The sequence below is a fragment of the Carassius auratus genome, chromosome 46, assembly GCF_003368295.1.
Source record: "Carassius auratus strain Wakin chromosome 46, ASM336829v1, whole genome shotgun sequence".
NCBI classification, from domain to species: domain Eukaryota; kingdom Metazoa; phylum Chordata; class Actinopteri; order Cypriniformes; family Cyprinidae; genus Carassius; species Carassius auratus.
In genome coordinates, this window is record NC_039288.1 from 1240763 (window position 1) to 1260868 (window position 20106).

General features: G+C 37.6%; 1 protein-coding gene across 6 annotated transcripts in view; it reads right to left on the reverse strand.

The window, feature by feature from the left end:
* LOC113063831 (protein Jade-1-like) overlaps positions 1–20106 on the reverse strand; it is a 39365-nt gene that overhangs the window by 16391 nt on the left and 2868 nt on the right. For all 6 annotated transcript variants that reach the window (XM_026234183.1, XM_026234188.1, XM_026234184.1 and 3 more), the window contains exons 2-9: positions 12979–13042; positions 11213–11298; positions 10644–10801; positions 9971–10143; positions 8272–8483; positions 6171–6338; positions 3325–3441; positions 1371–1865 (exon numbers count right to left, since the gene is read on the reverse strand). In XM_026234183.1, the coding sequence (XP_026089968.1) occupies positions 1371–1865; positions 3325–3441; positions 6171–6338; positions 8272–8483; positions 9971–10143; positions 10644–10801; positions 11213–11298; positions 12979–13042 (1473 nt within the window). The remainder of the gene's footprint in view (positions 1–1370; positions 1866–3324; positions 3442–6170; positions 6339–8271; positions 8484–9970; positions 10144–10643; positions 10802–11212; positions 11299–12978; positions 13043–20106) is intronic.

A 20106-nucleotide genomic window follows, 5' to 3' on the forward strand; every position in this document is an offset into this window, starting at 1 on the left:
GGGAAAGAGCTATGCTGTAAAACCAAACCAACCATTCCACATGACTTAGTTTGTGTCAATGGGGACAGTATTTTTGGGAGTATCTGTAACTTTTAATCCGCTACATTTCCTAATTAAAATGTATACTTTTACTCCGATACATTTCCCCCGAAGTATATTCATTACTTACTACAAAACAATCAGAAGAACACCGTGTGCAGGAAAGCAGGTTTAATGAATCAGTGGTCTGGCGTCTACAAGTTAGACTCATTAAAACAAGCGTTTTTTTTGCTCCAAACATTTTGCATCTTTGAACAATGGACGGTGTTTACTTTTTGAATGAATCGGTTGAATAAATGATTCACTCATTAACGCAGTCAAATGCTTAGTTTCTGAATGAATCTGTTGAATCTCATTGACTCACTCATTAGCCACGTTTCCACTGTCACTACAGGTGCTTGATCGTTTGAAATTACTTGATCCGATGTTAATTATAATCAGCATAAAAGGCAGAAATATTTATAAGCAATGTAAAAGACTATGCATGCTAGGCATAAAGATTACCATAGTAAACATGGTAAATATGACAGCTCGAAGAAATCAGACGTCAACTTATTCTCTATCAAAACTGTGTATTTATTTAGTAACTTATATTATCAGTCACAAGTTGTTTTTGTTCGGGAGCGTTTCTAAAAATATGGAAATTATCATTCTTTCCAAATGTGATGTATACAGGCTATTGTGACGTCAAATAAACAGAAACAGACTCGACTGAATAGCAGACTATGTTCATAACACTTTATTTCTTCGTGACTAATTTTCAATCCTGATAAATTAATTCATTATGATGCATCACCGTATTATAGTAAAAGATCAATGCTTTTGGATTTAAATATTTACCAAAGCATACCAAATATTTTGTGATCGCGCTAGTTCCAGTGACTTATTTCTTAGTTTTATGATAACTTCTCTTTGTTGGAGAAATTATGGGGTTGCATGACCCTCCCTAACATTTTCATCTCATTTTTATTCGTTGACAAAAATGTCAATAGATTAACGTCGTAGTTTTTGTCATTCAAAAAGTCTGTTATCATCTCGTTGTCATCTGTGAAAAAAAATGTAGTTGACAAAAAAATTACTCGTCAGTGAAATTACCACCGAACTGAACATTGGTGAATGTGACCACACCTCATTATGGAAAAGATACATTTTATCATGGCATCACAGCAAGTCTGGTTAAGACGCAGTGCAAGTGATGTCAGAATCTTGACAGCGTTATTTAAGACTCGCTCTGCTTCTCTGGAATACCGGTTTGCATAAATAAGGTTCAGGAAACCTGTTTGGAAACAATCATTATTGAGAGCTTTTCAGATGGGAACAGCTGAACTCACCCTCTCCAGATCCTGACGCAAATGAGTGAAGAGCTTCAGACGGCGATATAAAACATCCTGCTCCTGCTGGGCGAGATTGTCCACCTCGTCCCTCTTACGGGCCACCAGCGGCTGGTTGAAGTTGGCCTTTCGTCGCAGCTTCCAGTACTGGAAGAGGAAGTCCACGTGAACATCTGGAAGGGAAAGGCTTTCTGCAACATCCTTGGGGTCCACTAAACTGTAAAACTCATCTTCAAGCTCTTGCAGCTTCTGCTTGCGATGGCTGGCTTTCTCCCGTTCTGCTTGTTCCTGCTTCGAACGGTCCGAAAGCGTCACGGCCAGATCGGAAGGCCGGTCCACATTCCCGCCGCTGCTCGAGCGCGAGACGCCGCTGTGCTCAAGACAGTATGATTTGAAGCGCACTTCGTCGTTCTCTGCCAGAGTGGTGCGCATCTCGAGTCCGTGGTCGAACGCACAGGTCACGTGGAAGGCCACGATGCAGGACGGCATGGAGCACTGTGGGAGCACAACAGCATGTTTAAAAGGTGCATGTAATCTGGATTCCAGAAATTAAGTACTTGTAGTTAGATTATTTTACATTTTAAAATAATCGTAATCAGACTAGGGTTGCTTTTTTATTCGTTACCTGATTGCATATTACTCGAACAATAGCAATGCATTTTGCATAATTAATTGAATTCTTCTTTTTCATCTTTTATATTTTCCTTAATATAAAACGCATTAATTTTTATTTACATTTTTCACTCATTGGGTTATTTAACCATGTATTGATTAACCATATGTAAACTAATTTGACATGATAACATTTTTATGATGCAATTAATTTTAATTCACAAACCCCAGTTTGGGAAACCTTTACTTAAATGTAAGTAAATATTTTTTAATATCAACGAATGGAATATATTTTCTTTCTCCTTGTATTGCTATACCAATATAGTACAAGATTATTTTATTTAAATCAATGTGATAAATGAGTTTGGTTTAAAGTAATCTGATTGGAGTACATAAAATGTGTAGAGTAACGGATTAAGTTATTAACTATATTTTTTGTCATATAATTTGGACTGACAATTTGTAAGTAATCTACCCAGCTCTGGGCATCACTTACCCTCATGTTACCCACAAAATTAAAAACTGAGGAATTGCATTGTTGGCGTTTTCCCACACAGCCACAACCAACAGGGATTGAAGCTTATAAGCATTAAAAAGGACGCAAAAGCTCCATACAAATATTATAAAAAACATGATATACTGCAATACTCTTCCCTAAGACTTGTCAAGACAAACAACAAATTTGAAATGAATGTGACATCCGCTCTAACTCTCCAATATAACATCATCTATTAATTCATGATCAGATGAAAGCAGATCTTTGTTCATAAATCTATTCTGTCAATTCGTTCATGAATCTCTAGTTCAAGCTCACTAACTAAATCTTTAGCAGATTTTTAGTCAGTAATAAAAGCAATTACGTCTCTTTGTATAGAGTGCTTCTATGACACTTTTATGGTGCTCGTGCTCTTTTTGAAGCTTGAATGCATCAGTTGCAATTCAAAATCTCCCTTTAGTGTTAAAATAATAAAAAATACTAGTCTTGAACAACATGAGAACAAATAAGACGAATTAGCTAGTTTTTGCATTTCTGCATTCTTTTTTTCTTTACTAGCTCTTTCTATAATCTTGGATATCCGAGTATGTGTAACTGTACCCACATTCACACAGAATACTCATGATGTGTACCACACAACTTCTCGATTGCTTGTATCTCCGTTTCTAATGTATACTATGTTATGGCACAGCTCTAATCTGCTGTATATAACTAAAAAGCATTTAGCAACCCTTGGCAAAATGTTCTGAAGATGCTGTAAACACTAATATCAGCTGCCTTGAAATAATGCATAGCTTATTCAGCTCTTTGAAAGGGTCGAGTGTTCAATAGCAGCATGTCTCTCACCTGTATACATGTGCCTGTGTGTTCACGACACAGACCACAGGACAAGGCCCAGCGGCTGGCCGGGATGTGGGACACTTTTGTAATAGGCTCCATCTTCTCAGGGCAGCCAATGCTCACCTTTGATGACATGGAAACAACACCCAGTTAACACATCGAAGAGTTGTATTTCGTTGTGCTACTGCTTGTCATTCATTTGTTCTTTTGTATTACTGACTTTAGTTTTTTTAGTTAAAATAAATTAAATTCATAGTTTGAAATCAAAGTTCCATGCGCTGAGTGTGTAAGCTATCATGCAAAAAAAAATTGTTAAGTATAATTAAGTATATTCCTAAATATGAGCCAACACATAATTATAAACCGTAAAACACAAATACACTGAGAGATGAAACATTAAGATCAGCTCATTTAAAACGAGTCTTCAGCAAATCCGCTATTCTTTCAGTCAGATAACGCAGAAGACTGTCAAAAAAATAAGATGCTCATGAGAACATATAGAATATTTCAAGAATTGCATTTGTTATGAACTGCGTGGAACTTATCTTTTAATATTCTTAAGAAGATTTTTGTGACTCGCAATCTCTAAATTAAATTTGATTCGAAATATTTCAGTTATAACGTGTTTAAATAAATATATCATTTCCATAAAACGTAAAAATAACTACGTACAATGACTGTAAAAATGCTTTGATAAAAACTGTTAATTGGTTAGCTGTACATTCCCTTGCTATTTGAGGTGAAAAACTGTAATATGATATTTAATGCAATTTTGCATTAAACAAGAAAAGCAGAATTCAGCAGAAAAATGTTTGTTAGAGTCACTGATATGTGTGTGTGTTTTTCTTTTTTTTTCCAGTTTTAAACTTTTTCAATTTGCATATTTCTAAATATTTTATATGCAATGCTTAAATCGTGTTAAGCGAATCAATAATAAAACTAAAATGAAATAAAACTAAATAAAAGAACAAAATAAACTTTATAAAACCGAGAGTTCCGGTCCTTGATTCTGATTGGTCGAGCCAAGTTCAAAGCGGTTTGTTAATTACTCTACAAACACACACCTTTGTTTACTTCTGAGTGTTGCTCGGCAACCACTTTGTAGCAACCACACAATTAGCTTTTTTTATGTTGTGAAACATTAGTGTGTGTATATAATAACTGTTTTATAAAAGCAATAAGCCCAGCGAAGCCATGGTTTACGGTGGTTTTATAACAGCTAAGGGAATTTCTTAGCGATTATTGCTTTAGTTTAGTGAGTTTTCCCTTAATAAACTCTTAATGTGCAGTTTATTAATAGTTAGTAAGATAGTTGTTAGTTGGTGTGGATTAAAGGATCTTAAATATATTGACATATTATGTGCATTATAAGTACTAATAAATAGCCAATATTTCTGTAATATGCATTCTAATAAGCAACTAGTTAATAGTGATAACTGGTCCTTAAAATAAAGTGTCACCCTAAGTATAAATGTGAATTATATATTTTTGTGATTTCGCTGGTTTAATCTGAAGATGCATCATGGGCAGACACTCAGTAAAGATGCATAGTCAGATTAGACACATATTCTTCAATGCACAAGAACGAAAAGCAGCTGCAAAAAAATTACAAAATATGTGAGTCTCACGAAGCCTGTTAAAGGGTTGTTTCGAATTGTGACACAAGCACATACTGTACAGTATTTGACACAGTAAGTGTTACAGATGAAATCAAAGGGAACGTGGCGGTGTGGAACTGCGTCTGGAAGATCTCAGCTCACTTTATTCATCAGATTTCTGAGAGCCTTTTCACTCGCTTTTGTGGCTCTCTACATCCCTGTCAATCTGCCATTGTTCCCGCCTCACTCTTCAGCTTCTCTAAGCGTTACTGGAATACCCATTTTGACCAGGCTTTTCAAAACCCCTTCTTCTGTCACTTCTGCTTTTGTCCTCCTTTGACTGAAATATTCAGCAGGCTTTCGCATGTGAAGCAGGGCGCTCCTTTACAAAAACATCTTGCCCTCCACCTGACCGAACAAGTTCAGATTTCCAGCTGAAAAGCTTTCCTTTCAATCGCGCGACGAGACATAAAGAGAGCCGAGGAAATATTTCAATTAGAATTCATCCATTATTGCATGCTAATTACAAGTTTCCTCCGTCGAGAGCAAAGCGTCTTGCAGATGAATACGTGTGAACGAGCGTTTGGGGCCGGATTTCCTTTGCGCTTTTACTGCTTTATTGCAATTTTTAATCAGGCAATCATATGAAGCAAAATTAATTCAAAGGTTCATTTCAACTCGACTACATCTGAACAAATAATCAAAACCGATGAATGAAATAATAACCAACCTAGTTTGTTTCTAGGTTTCATTCCTGTGTTTAGTTCCTGAATCCCTTGTTGCATGTTAAAATGTTTGTTCTGAAGAAAAATCTATTTTTCCCCTCGGCTCAGAATCATAAGTTTATATCCCACACTTCTTGCTTTTTTCCTTAGAATTGACAACTAGCATTTGTTGGGTTAAATTGAGTTACTAAGTCTGAAACTAAGAGATATGAACTTGCATTTGCGAGAAAAAAAGTTAGAATTGTGAGATTAAATAGTTAATGTTATAGGTTTAAACAGTAGTCTATTTCATACTGTAACTGTAAGGCTAATACAATATGTCTCCTATGAACTGCATATGTGAATATAATGTAGACCTTTTGTTTACATAAAATTTATGCTTTAAAAGTAGGATATACATAGCAGGTTTCATCCATAGTCTATTCGTTTAAACATCTGCATGCTGTTATGCTGAAAGCTGATATTTCATGGCACTATTAAACTGAACACTACTTATAAGTGTGATTCCCAGAGTGATTTCAGCGGATACCTCGGGGATCCATAAGGCACAGCTGACGTGGACCCACTTGGTTCCACTGCGTGTGGGTTTCAGAGCTCCTCCTCTCCTGGGACAGAGAAGACATTTGGGCTGCACTCCGAGGGCACAGGTTCGGCACAACCAGTTACCCTGCGGCACCTTCAAGATCCCGTAACACGCCTGAAGGAGGAACAAACACATGCTTTCAGTCAACACAACCAATCATCCGACACAACCAAGTGCATGTCATAAACATACATTAAGAGACAACATTCAAAATAGCAGAAAACGAGCAACTGGATTCACAAACAAGTTCTTAAAATTAAAGACATTTCGTGAGATAAATACTAAGATGTTCATAAGAATGTTTTTCTAAGTGAAAAACGATAAAGTTTACACATATTTTCTTCATCTGAATCGGTGAGTTGCTAACTGGAGACTCGCTCCGACCGGATCGTTTGAATCGGTGAGTTGTTAACTGGAGACTCGCTCCGACCGGATCGTTTGAATCGGTGAGTTGTTAACTGGAGACTCGCTCCGTCCGGATCGTTTGAATCGGTGAGTTGCTAACTGGAGACTCGCTCCGACCGGATCGTTTGAATCGGTGAGTTGCTAACTGGAGACTCGCTCCGACCGGATCGTTTGAATCGGTGAGTTGCTAACTGGGGACTCGCTCCGTCCGGATCGTTTGAATCGGTGAGTTGTTAACTGGAGACTCGCTCCGACCGGATCGTTTGAATCGGTGAATTGCTAACTGGAGACTCGCTCCGTCCGGATCGTTTGAATCGGTGAGTTGCTAACTGGAGACTCGGTCCGACCGGATCGTTTGAATCGGTGAGTTGCTAACTGGAGACTCGCTTCGACCGGATCGTTTGAATCGGTGAGTTGCTAACTGGAGACTCGCTCCGTCCGGATCGTTTGAATCGGTGAGTTGCTAACTGGAGACTCGCTCCGACCGGATCGTTTGAATCGGTGAGTTGTTAACTGGAGACTCGCTCCGACCGGATCGTTTGAATCGGTGAGTTGCTAACTGGAGACTCGCTCCGTCCGGATCGTTTGAATCGGTGAGTTGCTAACTGGGGACTCGCTCCGTCCGGATCGTTTGAATCGGTGAGTTGCTAACTGGAGACTCGCTCCGACCGGATCGTTTGAATCGGTGAGTTGCTAACTGGAGACTCGCTCCGTCCGGATCGTTTGAATCGGTGAGTTGCTAACTGGAGACTAGCTCCGTCCGGATCGTTTGAATCGGTGAGTTGCTAACTGGAGACTCGCTCCGACCGGATCGTTTGAATCGGTGAGTTGTTAACTGGAGACTCGCTCCGACCGGATCGTTTGAATCGGCGAGTTGTTAACTGGAGACTCGCTCCGACCGGATCGTTTGAATCGGCGAGTTGTTAACTGGAGACTCGCTCCGACCGGATCGTTTGAATCGGCGAGTTGTTAACTGGAGACTCGCTCCGACCGGATCGTTTGAATCGGCGAGTTGCTAACTGGAGACTCGCTCCGACCGGATCGTTTGAATCGGCGAGTTGCTAACTGGGGACTCGCTCCGACCGGATCGTTTGAATCGGTGAGTTGCTAACTGGGGACTCGCTCCGACCCGATCGTTTGAATCGGTGAGTTGCTAACTGGGGACTCGCTCCGTCCGGATCGTTTGAATCGGTGAGTTGCTAACTGGGGACTCGCTCCGTCCGGATCGTTTGAATCGGTGAGTTGCTAACTGGGGACTCGCTCCGACCGGATCGTTTGAATCGGTGAGTTGCTAACTGGGGACTCGCTCCGACCGGATCGTTTGAATCGGTGAGTTGCTAACTGGGGACTCGCTCCGACCCGATCGTTTGAATCGGTGAGTTGCTAACTGGAGACTCGCTCCGTCCGGATCGTTTGAATCGGTGAGTTGCTAAATGGGGACTCGCTCCGACCGGATCGTTTGAATCGGTGAGTTGCTAACTGGAGACTTTAAAATAAAGTGTAAACTTTAATATAAGTTTTGTGAATCTGGTCACTGGTGTCACGCGGTGTTTCACCACATTCACGCACACAATGGACCTGACTGCGATTCATTACAGCGCTCAGACCTCAATATAATCTGGACTGTTTTTGGATTAAATACCTGATGCACACAAACGTTGCACTTGTCACAGAAGACCATCTCATTGCCATCCTCGCCCTCAGGTGAGCGGCACACATCACAAACCACGTCCTCGTCGTATTCGATGCCCAGACCCTCCTCGGTCTCGATGGCCTGCTGCATGTTCTGCTGACACCGGTTCTCCAGCTCCACCACGACCTGCTCCATGGTCAGCTCGTCCAGCTCTGGAAGTGCTGCGACACACAAAACAAACCGCTTGTATTTATGGGTTTCTGCAACCCGTCAAAATAAAAGTTCAGTTTAACTTGAAGAAATTATGACAAAAATGCATAGCCTATAGGCTCATATCTAATCATTAAAAGATGGCAAACTTGATTTAAGCACACACAATCTTATTCCCAAATGATGATGATTTAGCTATGTCTATTAAACCTTTGAAATTACAAATCACATCGGAATATTTAAACCTGCTTTCACGCAGCTGCAGATCCAGAGAGAGCAGCACTTTATATCTGAAACAGCTTCACAATGAGTCACATTTCTGTGTTGCAAACAAATAATAACCAAAGCTTTGTGATAAACGTTTATAGTCTGGATATAGACTCTGATGTTGTGGCAGCTGCAATCAAAAAGAGTCCTTTGGAACCAATGTTACAATTCAAATAAAGACTGTGTGTTACATTTTGCCAGTAGGTGGCGACCAACTAGTGACTGGTAAAATGCACTTGATGTTTGAAATCATTCATTCAAGTCTTCATTCATTTACTTCAATTGATTTCTACATAATGAATTTATTTGAATTTAAAAAGATGTTAAAATAGACTCATTTAAAATATTAAATAAAAAATAAAAATAATTGTTGGAACCTTAAGTTATTTCAATATTATTTTGTTCAGTTGTCTAATGTTTTTTTCTTTTTTTTTCATATATATGTTGAGAGAACTGTCATCTCCATTCAAAAAATCTATTATCCAGAGTCATAGCTTAAAACTGCATTATATATCTGGCATCTAACTAATGCCATTAGTACGGTTTCTACAAGGATTTGGTACAATTATAATTCAGAAGACAGTTTCTCATCCAATGTGTGCTATTTTGTAATCAACCCTCCTCTGGCACCAATTCCCCAATTTAATAAAATCATTATTAAAACTTTAGTTTAAAGGAATTAAAATCACACAAATGTTCTTCCAGCACTTTGTTTGATAAAAAAAATCTAATGGTTTGTTAAATTAATTTAATTTAGTTTTCTATCATTTGACTGCCAGAAAAATTATATTAATTAGACAAAAAAAAAGTTTTTATTAAAATTTAAACCATTAAAATGGCAAAACATTTGAAAACAGAATTTGGTCAAAAAAAAAAAAAAACTTCTTTATCAAGAAAATAAGAAAATAAAATTTATTTTTATAGGTCCATACAATTTTTATTCAACTTTAAATAAATTACTGTTAACTTGTATAAGTTTTATGATTTTAATTAGACATGCTAATTAATATTTTACTTAACCATTAACAATTAAAAAAAAAAAAAAAAAAAAAAACTTTTTATTTAATATATTTAATATTTATTAAAATATTTAATATTTTAAATATTAATAAAAACTATAATAGTATCTCAATTATTATAAAAAAAATAAAACTTCCTTCAGCTCTTTTCTTGGCCTGTTTACAATAACAACCTAAAGACAAACATGGTTCACACAGTTGATAAATCTTACCTAGTTCTCTGAATTCAGTATTAACCAGTTCAAGCCAGGTCACATCCAGATCATCCAGATCATAACAACTCAGCGGCTCACTGAGAACATGTGACTCTCCGAAGCCAAACTCAGACTGGCCCCTGGTTTGGATCGGTGAAAAGAATGGGATTCGACTGACCTCTGGAAGCATCCTGGGAAAAAAAATTGCACGACCACAAAACTCATGCATCAAGTATTCAAGGAATGTTTCAGCTTGGAGTAAGTCTCAACGGACAGGATTTGTAGCATAATGTTGATAATTGATACATGATGCTGAGTAAAACACGGAGAGATCCAGATGTGAATGTGGCTCTTTCCATGCATTTATTACTTTTGTAAAAAATAGTTTAATTTTGTGCACTGAGAAAACCTTAAACTTTAGCCATATATGAGAGCATATGTATCTTGTGCAGCGCCTCTTGTACAATAGGGGTGTTTCATTCTAGTTAGGTATTTTAGTTCAAATGTTTATTTAGTTACATTTTTTTAAGGCAATCATTTATTCAGCTTTTAGATGATGCACAAATCTGAAATGTAAAAAGGTCCAGGGTCACATATTATAGTGCAACACTGTATGCATATCGGAAAAAGCCATTTTCTCTATTTGGGAAACACGTAACACACAAGTCAAGAGCAAGCCTGAGACTCTCACCGAACTACAGGCTCGGGAATCGGCTCCACATTGGCTGGCACCTGAACACCCTTCTCCCATTCCTGCCTCCAGGGGTCGGAGAGGAAGTAGAACTCCTCTGGGCTCAGTTGTGCTGAATCAGGCAACTTCATGGCTGTAATAAAATCGGTCCGAAACACCTGAAAGAGCAGAACACTGGCATCATTCAGCATGAACCGCCCTGGTGACATCTTAGCGTGAATCAAAGACTCTGCCAAGGTTTAGAGAGAAATGTTCGTGCCAAAAACACTCAAATATGTTTGAACACAAACAGTAAGATCTCATCTCAGAACAACTGCTTTTAAAAAGTTAAACTGTACTAAAATGTTAAAATTTTTTGGAAATGTAAAAAAAAAAAAAATAGAAAAAACGTAGCGTGTTATGTGAGTTAATTCAGCGGTTTGTGAAAAGTGCAGTTCGAATGTTGTTTTAAAATCAGACACATGTTTATTATCTAAACATCTGACGTACAGCTAAACACACATACCTGATTCCCTTTGGAAACCCAAGCGCCAACCCAAAACCCAACCCTATGAAACCGTATCGCTCACCTCGGACGGTTTCTTCTGCTCATGGCGTACCCATGTGCTGCTGGTCCCTGTGTTCTTTGAAGACCTTGACCAGGTGGTCACATGACCTGCAAGAGAATCAAGGGTCACGGGTGAACTTTTACTCGTCCATGTATGGGTTAGGAATGGAAGCAAACGGTGTGAACGAAATATAGGGGGTTGAAAACTTTAGACACTTCTAAATAAACATCTGATATTATAATTGAGTATATGAATGGTGTTAGAGAAGCCAGCTCAGTCATTTACAGTCAACTGTGCTTTCAGGGGAGCGCCCTTCGCTCGGTTTCTCTACATAATCCAGTCACAACTTCAAGAAAAGTGTTGTATTTCTAAGAGGACCAAATGTCCCCGTTTCAGGGATGACAAATGATCTAATAAATTGTTCTGTGAGTCATTGCTATTATTGACTGATGACTGTAGCAATGGATGAAAAGAACCAACAGAAAACCGATGTCAAAATCGAACGGTGCATTACGTGATTTCGGAGGAACAGAACCAGTTTGTTGGATGATTATATCTATTAGCTTCTACACGTGAAGATAAAACTAAAATATTATAAAAATATTTCAAAATAACCAATGCATCATTTAATTGTTATACCATTGATAATTAACGATTTAATTTGCAGATAACTAGATAAGTTTCAAATAATTAACCCTTTAAGGCTGTCGCTGTCTGGGCTTATTATTATTATAATTTTTATTTTTTAATGACGTGAGAATTTGCGGCTTCCTGCACTTGCTTTACTTTATACGTCAGTGCAATAAAAATACAAATATGTTATAATAGTCATTTTATAATAAATCCAAAAGTAAGGCGTAAAAAAAAAACACGCGAGTTGAAAAAGAGCTAACGAATGATCCTCTGCTGCCATCTACTGGTTATAATAATAATTTCATGTCTTTTTCTTCTTAAAAGTCTTTGTTTCCACCATTTTGGGCAGATTTTTGAGTGAAAAGTGCATCTTTAAAGTGAATTTCAATGCACAGCTGAACTTGAGAAATACTAAAAGCTTTAAAATATTATTAAAGTGTTTTAAATATGTGTTAATGACTATAAAAGGTAAGTTACAGTATTGATTATCAAGAATACCGTTATGATGTCATTTACAAGAGATAACATAACAGTTATGATAGCTAGCCTAGCATTACATATCTAGGTGCTCTTACCAGGCTCAGCATATACAATTAAATGTTGTTAAATAACATTAAACTGTACGTTAATGACGCTATCATTATTTACGATGTCGCGATTGTTTTGTTTCTCAGTTTCTGAACAGAACGAGGCAGGAGAGGTTTCTGTGAGCGTCTCAAGAGCCTCTACCTAGAATTGTAAGCTGTTGATTAATTGCTGTATTAACCCTTTAAAGCCTATCCTCTCATATTTGATAAGCACATCTCTAAGGCAACTAAATTATCAAAACTTTGCTAATAAGCCTGTTGCACAAAATCGATTACATGCCGTTTGATCAGTAGTGTCATGCTTTTTTTTTTCTGTATAACCCTGCTTTGATGTGAAATCAAAAAGGTTTATAAAAGTAGACGTAAGAATATCTCTCTTTACGTGATTTTTGAATTTATGCATTTAGCAGACGCTTTTATTCAATATTTGCCCATATTATCTCACTATTTACTATCTTTGTTAGACGTCATCTTTATCTAAACAGATCTGATTTAGTGGTGAGACGCCGTGTGTGTGTGTGTGTGTGTGTGTGTGTGTGTGTGTGTGTGTGTGTGTGGATCACTCACTGTCGGTGGTGTCAGAGTCGTTGCTGCTGGTGGAGTATTTCCTCCTCTTCATCTCACTCTCCATCTGTCGGCAAAGAAGGGATGAACAATTATCAGACTCTGAAAAGATGGCAGAAAGCGCAGTGTGAGAGTAAGTGTGCTGGGGGAAGTGTGTCTGCTGTATACAGCGTGTCAAAGACCGGAGAGGAAACACTCCACCGGCTGCTAGCAGATTTATGTGGCTATAAACGGGGCTTTTCCCTTTTATGTGGGTCTCTTCCTGTCGCCTCTCAGCCCAATCTACACTCTACAAGAGAGTGAAACCCCATTCACCCATGCTGCTGACGATCAGCTGCCTTCACTCCACACTGCAGTGATTGGAGGAAATAATCTAACGCTAATATTCCTGTTTACATCTTTTTTTTTGAGTTTGGCATGCTTGTACCAATGTAAAGAATTTGGGATGAGATTGATGTTTTTTTTAATGTTTTTACAGGAGTCTCTTCTGCTCATATAGGCTGCATTTATTTGATTAAAAAATACAGAAAAAAAATATATTGTGAAATATTATTATGATGTAAAATATTTTTTTTCTATTTTAATATACATTAAATCACAATGTATTTCTGTGATGCACAGCTGTATTTTCAGCATCATTACTGCAGTCTTCAGTGTCACATGATCTTCAGAAATCGTTTTAATATACTGATTTATTATCAGTGTTGAAACGGTTGTGCTGCTTAATTATTTTTTTTTTTGGAATCTGTGATACTTTTTTGAAGGATTCTTTGATGAATAACAGTTAAAAAGAACAGCATTTATTTAAAATAGAAAATATTTTCTAACAATAAACACTACAGTTTAAAAGTTTGTGGTCAGAACTTTTTATTCTTTCATTTTATTTTTAAGAAATTAAAACATTTATTCAGCAAGGATGTGTTAAATTGTTAAGAAGTCATAGCAAAGATTTATATTGTTAGGAATTATTTTTATTTTGAATAAATGCGGTTCTTTTTAACTTTGTGTTCATCGAAGAATCCTGAAAAAAGTATCCAAAAAATGTTTTCATGTGACACTCAAGACTGAATTAATGATGCTGAAAATACAGCTGTGCATCACAGATATAAAAAGACGGCGAAAAAGACTGATCCACTCGCTATATACAAAAACCAAAAGAGAGAGTGCAGAAAATACTATTTTTATCTGTCATACAAACATGACTCTGACCGTTCAAATAAACCAAGGTTTGCTTAATCAGTTCAGAGTAGGGCTGCACGTTCTCAAGTTTTTCATTAACCGTTAACCGAGGCCCTTAGCGGTTAAAACTCGGCTAACCATAGTGTGCCATAGTAACTGTGACCATAGTAATTTCCGGACATTGGCCGAAAAAAAAAAGGAATGTCCGACAAAATGTTATCTCTCCGGTCAAATTGTCCTATTAAAACAATCTGAATTTGAGAATAAGCCTAAAATGTATAAGGCAAAAGGTAACAAGCAGACTCCGCGGCCGCCTCGCTAAGGCTATGACTATGTTTGACACGTACAATATTTGAAAATCGATAATTATTTATTTATTTATTTAAATTACATTTATATCTGAATTTGTCAACCTATAGACTTTCAAATATCAAAATGTCATGAATTAATATGTATTTTTGTACAAAATGACATATAAACATATTTTCCTATTATACTTTGCCTGGAAACGCTTCCAACAAGGCGTCGGTTCTATTTCTAGCATGCACGCGTCGAGCCGCGCCTGAGCCGCGCGTCTCACGCAGGCAGTCGGCAAGCTCTAACTGGTTAACATGGGAACCGAATTAAAAACAGACAAGCCATGCAGCTGAGATGCTGCTGAGTGTGTCCTGACCGGCCTAATGATGCCCGGGTGTTGGCTGTTGAGATTACAACAACGAGGTTGTACTTGAAGTATATCTAAGCACTGTATTGCAATACTTGCATTTTGCCCCGTCAGGCCGGTGACACACTGGATGCGTGGCGCGAGCGCCGCGTGTCTGAAGCGTCCCAGAAGCGTGGCGGATTCTGTGTCTTTACACACCAGAAGCGTGCCTGACGCGGCGCTGGCGCGCTGCTGCTGTAGAGGGAGACCGTTGACAGACCAGGCTCATGTCTTCATTACAACAATATATACTTTTTTCTACAGACCTACACCTACGCCTACTGATAAAGGACGAAATAGATTATGTTTGACAGGTGCAATATTTGAAAATCGACAATTATTATTATTATTTTTTTTATTACATTTATATCTGAATTTATGTCAACCTATAGACTTTCAAATATCAAAATATCAGGAATTCATATGTATTTGTGTACAAAATGACATTTAAACACATTTTCCTATTATATTTAACCTGGAAAAGCTTCCAACACGCGCGCGTCGCGGTAAAAATAGGCGTCGGTTCTATTTCTCGCAAGCAAGCGTTTGCCGCGCGTCTCACGCAGGCGGTCTGTAAGCTCTAACCTGTTAACATGGGAGCCGAATTAAAAACCGACACGCCACGCGGCTGAGACGCTTGCGCCACGCATCCAGTGTGTCACCGGCCTCACTCGTATTAGCCCGCTTCATATTAGAAAAATTACTTCTTCTTGTGGACATTACAAATGTCTGGGAGCGCTCTGGCGGTCTCTGGTGGTGCAAAAATGTATTACAACTAAATTCAATTCACGCCATTGACGTCACTTAACCGAGCAAAATGTTTCACTCGGTTACACAATTTTTAACGGTTAATCGGTTAACCGGTTAACCATGGACACCCCTAGTTCAGAGCATAATTTTAAAAGAAAACAATGTTATAATTGGGAGACAACTAAAAAGTATCACCATATTAACTGCATGTGCTTTAAAGTCTTACCCATTTAAACATTCAAGCACAAGAAGATGCGAAAGAAACAAGTATTCACAGTCGGAGAGACTGTTTTCTGTGTGCACACACCCAAAGCATGTAAAAACACCTCTCAAACTACAGAAATTAGTTGTTTTGCGTCTTATTGCGCAAAAATGGCCACATTTTTAATGGTAGAACTTTAGTAATTAGAATACAAACTTGATAATGTATTAATGCATATTAGTCATTTTAACTGAACTGACTGGTGGTGGTGCTTTTTGGTCATTCAGTGTTCCTGTAAAACAATTGGGGAAAAAATGGCAAAAATACTGATAAGATGATGATGATATGAATTATATCAATAAGAACACTATGATAAGAACTAAGGATGAATGAGCTGCTGGATTCATGAATATTAATCAGGTTGTATGCGTTCGCTCGAAACTGATTTGCTGAAATCAAAACAGGGACGTTAATAGGTGAGCTCCAGCCAATGAGATTGTCGTTTGCACATCTCGTCAGCACAGTCTGCAATATTAATCATATTATTTTGTATCTAAGAAATGCATATTTTACAGTAGTTTGAGTTTGGATGCAGATGTTAGTTTATGTTCATTATCGAAAACAGTACAAATTGTAACAGCATTGGATTTCTGTGGTGAAATTATATAATTTTGACTTTGAAATTTATTAAAATGAACCAATGCTTTCCACAGTAGCATAGATTTAGATCATGATAACCACAGTTTAAACCACACCTATTGCACTTCAATACCATGATGGTATACCAACTATATGGTTTCTGAATATTTGTATGAAAAAAATATATATTTAGTATAAATGCACAAACGCAACAGCTTAATCACTAATATTCCTTTAACACGTCTACATTAGTAATATTATAAAATTAAACATGAATCCCACATTTCTGCCACAATACCATGGCGTGGTTAGTGTTACTGACTGTGTTTCTGTCAGCGCCGTTTCATGGAGGAAAATAAAATTGTGAAAAATATCATCATTATTGTTTTAATCGCCCAGCCCTATTAACAGGATCGTGTAGACTCAACTTGGTTATGTATAAAATTTAACGTTAATAAAACAATAAATATCTGCCATTCTCTTTTGGTTACCTTGAAAGGCTTTGTCTTTATAATAGGGAAATTAGTTTGGCTGTGATGCGCAGACAACTTGCAAAATAGTTAAACCAACATGACAAAGACTAGTGATAAAATCATGATATTCCCAGCCCTACATCAGGACCACATGCATCCCTCACAAACACTGAAGCTCCACCACGAGCACAGCAGAGCTTTTACACGGCGCTGAGAAGCACGTCATGCACTGACGATCAACTGACTACGTGTGACAGAAATCCAACAGGCAGTGGAGTGACACGAGCGCTTACGAGTGATGGAAACATCAGAGCCAGAGCTCATTCATGAATAAACCCCTCATATATGAGAAGCACACACCTCTGCCCATGTGACCGCCTCGCCTCCTTCTCCACCAATCACACGGCAGCTGACCAACACACTTTAAAAGCATGGAGCTGCTCTTGATATGGCAAAGTACCTGACGTACCAATCCTGAACCCTTACAAAACACAAATGCTTCTCTAGATTGTGTGTAAAATTAAACTCTAGATGCTGCAAATCCTATTATAAATTTAAACATGCATCTTTTACAATGCACAGAAGCATGCTGGAGCATATTTATTTCAAGTCCCCTCAGATTTAAAGTTAATAATCAAGTAACTTTTTGAGTTTACATGCTCACGGTTCTTTGATGTTGGTTAACTCTTTAACCGCCAGCGGGTAAAACTTACCCATGCACAATGACTACTGTTTTGACTTGGCTTAAGCACATGTTATGCAACTGTCTTCACATAGTATTAATATCTAGAGTCATGAAATTATTATTTTTAGTCATCAACTATGTTTTTGACCTGTTGTTTTATGTTCAAGGCTATTTTAAGCAGGCTACACTAGTCACTTTTCTTAAGAGTGAAAAGGCTTAACCAGTCTGCGAAGACAACGAGAATTAGAAATAAATAAATACACATTTGGGTGGTGTAATATTATAATAGAATGTCATTAATCACATATTAAGATAACAACAGGACAAAAACATAGTTGATGACTAAAATAATCATTTCCTGACTCTAGACATTACTTTGTGAAGATAATACAGTGATGTAATAAGTCTTTTAACCACATCAAAACAGTAGTCATGTGCATGGGTATAAAACACTTTAAATGCAGGAGTGGTTGTGTCTAAACGATTTTTAACAACAGGGGATTAACAATTTTAGGAAAAGTCAATGACTGAGAAACTTTGATGCTTTACTGAAAATCTGTTACATATTAGGGTTGCGACGATAAATCGAATCGTGAACAGATTCCGCAATTTTTTTTGCGAATGCGTCGTAATTCTCTCTGGAGCTTCGTTTTTTTATCAGCAGATGTGTGGTTAAAAACTAACAGAGCACCATCTGATGTTAAAAACTAATCTCAGAATCGATTCCAGAGAGAATCGCAACGCATTCAGAAAATCTAATCGATTTATCACCACATCCCTATTACGTGCATTTAAAAATGGGTAAATTTAACCTGTGGCGTTCTAGTGTTAATGGTCACATGACATGCAGTACATAAATATTAGGGCTGCATGATATGTTGTTTAAGCATCGATATCGCGATGTACAAATCCACGATAGTCACATCGCAGGATGTGCGATGTAGGCTGTCGTAGTTGATCCGTTATTCATTAACTGTTTGGCCAAAGAGCGCGCACGCACGAGAGAGCGCAAGCGCACGGCCGGTGACACACTAGATGCGTGCCGCAAGCGTCTCAGTTTGTAAGAATATTTTTTTATTTCATATCGCAATATATATCGCAGAAAAATAAAATATGGCAATGTAAATTTTTCCCAATATCGTGCAGCCCTAATAAATATAAAATTTTATCTTAATTCTTGTTTTTTTTTATTTAATTTTACACTTTTAGAATGTTTTTAACTATTGGAGTTTCATTAAAATCATAAACCCGTTTGGGAAACCTTGATGTAACGTAATGTTTAATACACTTCATGTCGTTGCAGTAATAATATGAATGTAACGATGCACTGTGAGCCGGTTGAAAATCAAAACAAATATGTGATGATTCACATTGGTTGAGATGTTAAACACACGCGTCACACTGTTTGTTTACATCTCGCTTAATGGCATACTGGGAATGGAGAAAGTTGCATTCTATCACTAAACCAGAGACCACTGTTATCAAAAGTATGGGAATACTTTAAACAGAGGCCAAATAAAATGGCCCTTTGTTCCCTTTGCAAAACCGATATGGTGAACCACGGCAGCACAACAGCGATGCGCGAGCACCTCAGAGGAAAACATCTTGGCGCTCCCTGGTGTTACGGTTTAACTGGATACCGTGTGATCTGGTGACCAACTTCCTGGTTCAGATCTGATATTCTTGCGCTTGCGGCATTCTGAAAAGCTGAGATGTTTTTAACTCGATGCGGTGCGGACGTGCCTGGAAAAAACGAGCGTGACCGCGTCACTTCCATTATGAGTGCGCTTATCGCGCACCTACATTGGCAATAACAAACTTGAGCGTGCAAAAGACGTGATATGTGAACGGCCCCCTTAAAAGACAGCATGCCGCGAGACAACAGTCACAAACCACCAAGCTACCCAGAATCAGCTCCAGATCTCTATAAACCATGCTAAATCATAGCAGAACCCTGACTACATTTTATGGTTTGTGATGCTAAAGAACATTTCATGACGTCTCAGACAACTGTAAATTTATGGCTACTGTGGTTTAATTATAAACGCTATCATAAACTCATATTTACCATAGTAAAATAATTTTCTTTGCCTCTTTATTAATTTATACTGTAAAAACTTCAACCACATAAGTTGAAAATGAATAAAGGTTGAAATATTATATTAGAAGTTGTACTTATTTTTTTTTTTAAGTTATCCAAAGGATTCATTAGCTAATAAAAAAGAACATTAGATTAATTATTTATTGTAATACAAATAATCATTAGATTAGTTGACTAATCGAAAAAATAATCGTTAGATTAGTCGACAGAAAAAAATAATCATTAGTTGCAGCTCTAAATCACAATCAGGGGCGTAGCAAGTCAGCACTATATGAAAAAACACTTGTATTACTCACAAGCTGTTTTATTAATTATATAAATAAGTCCATTCATTATTTGCAGCAAACCAGCCACCCAACAATCAAAATAAGTTACTTTGAATATAACACAAATTATATC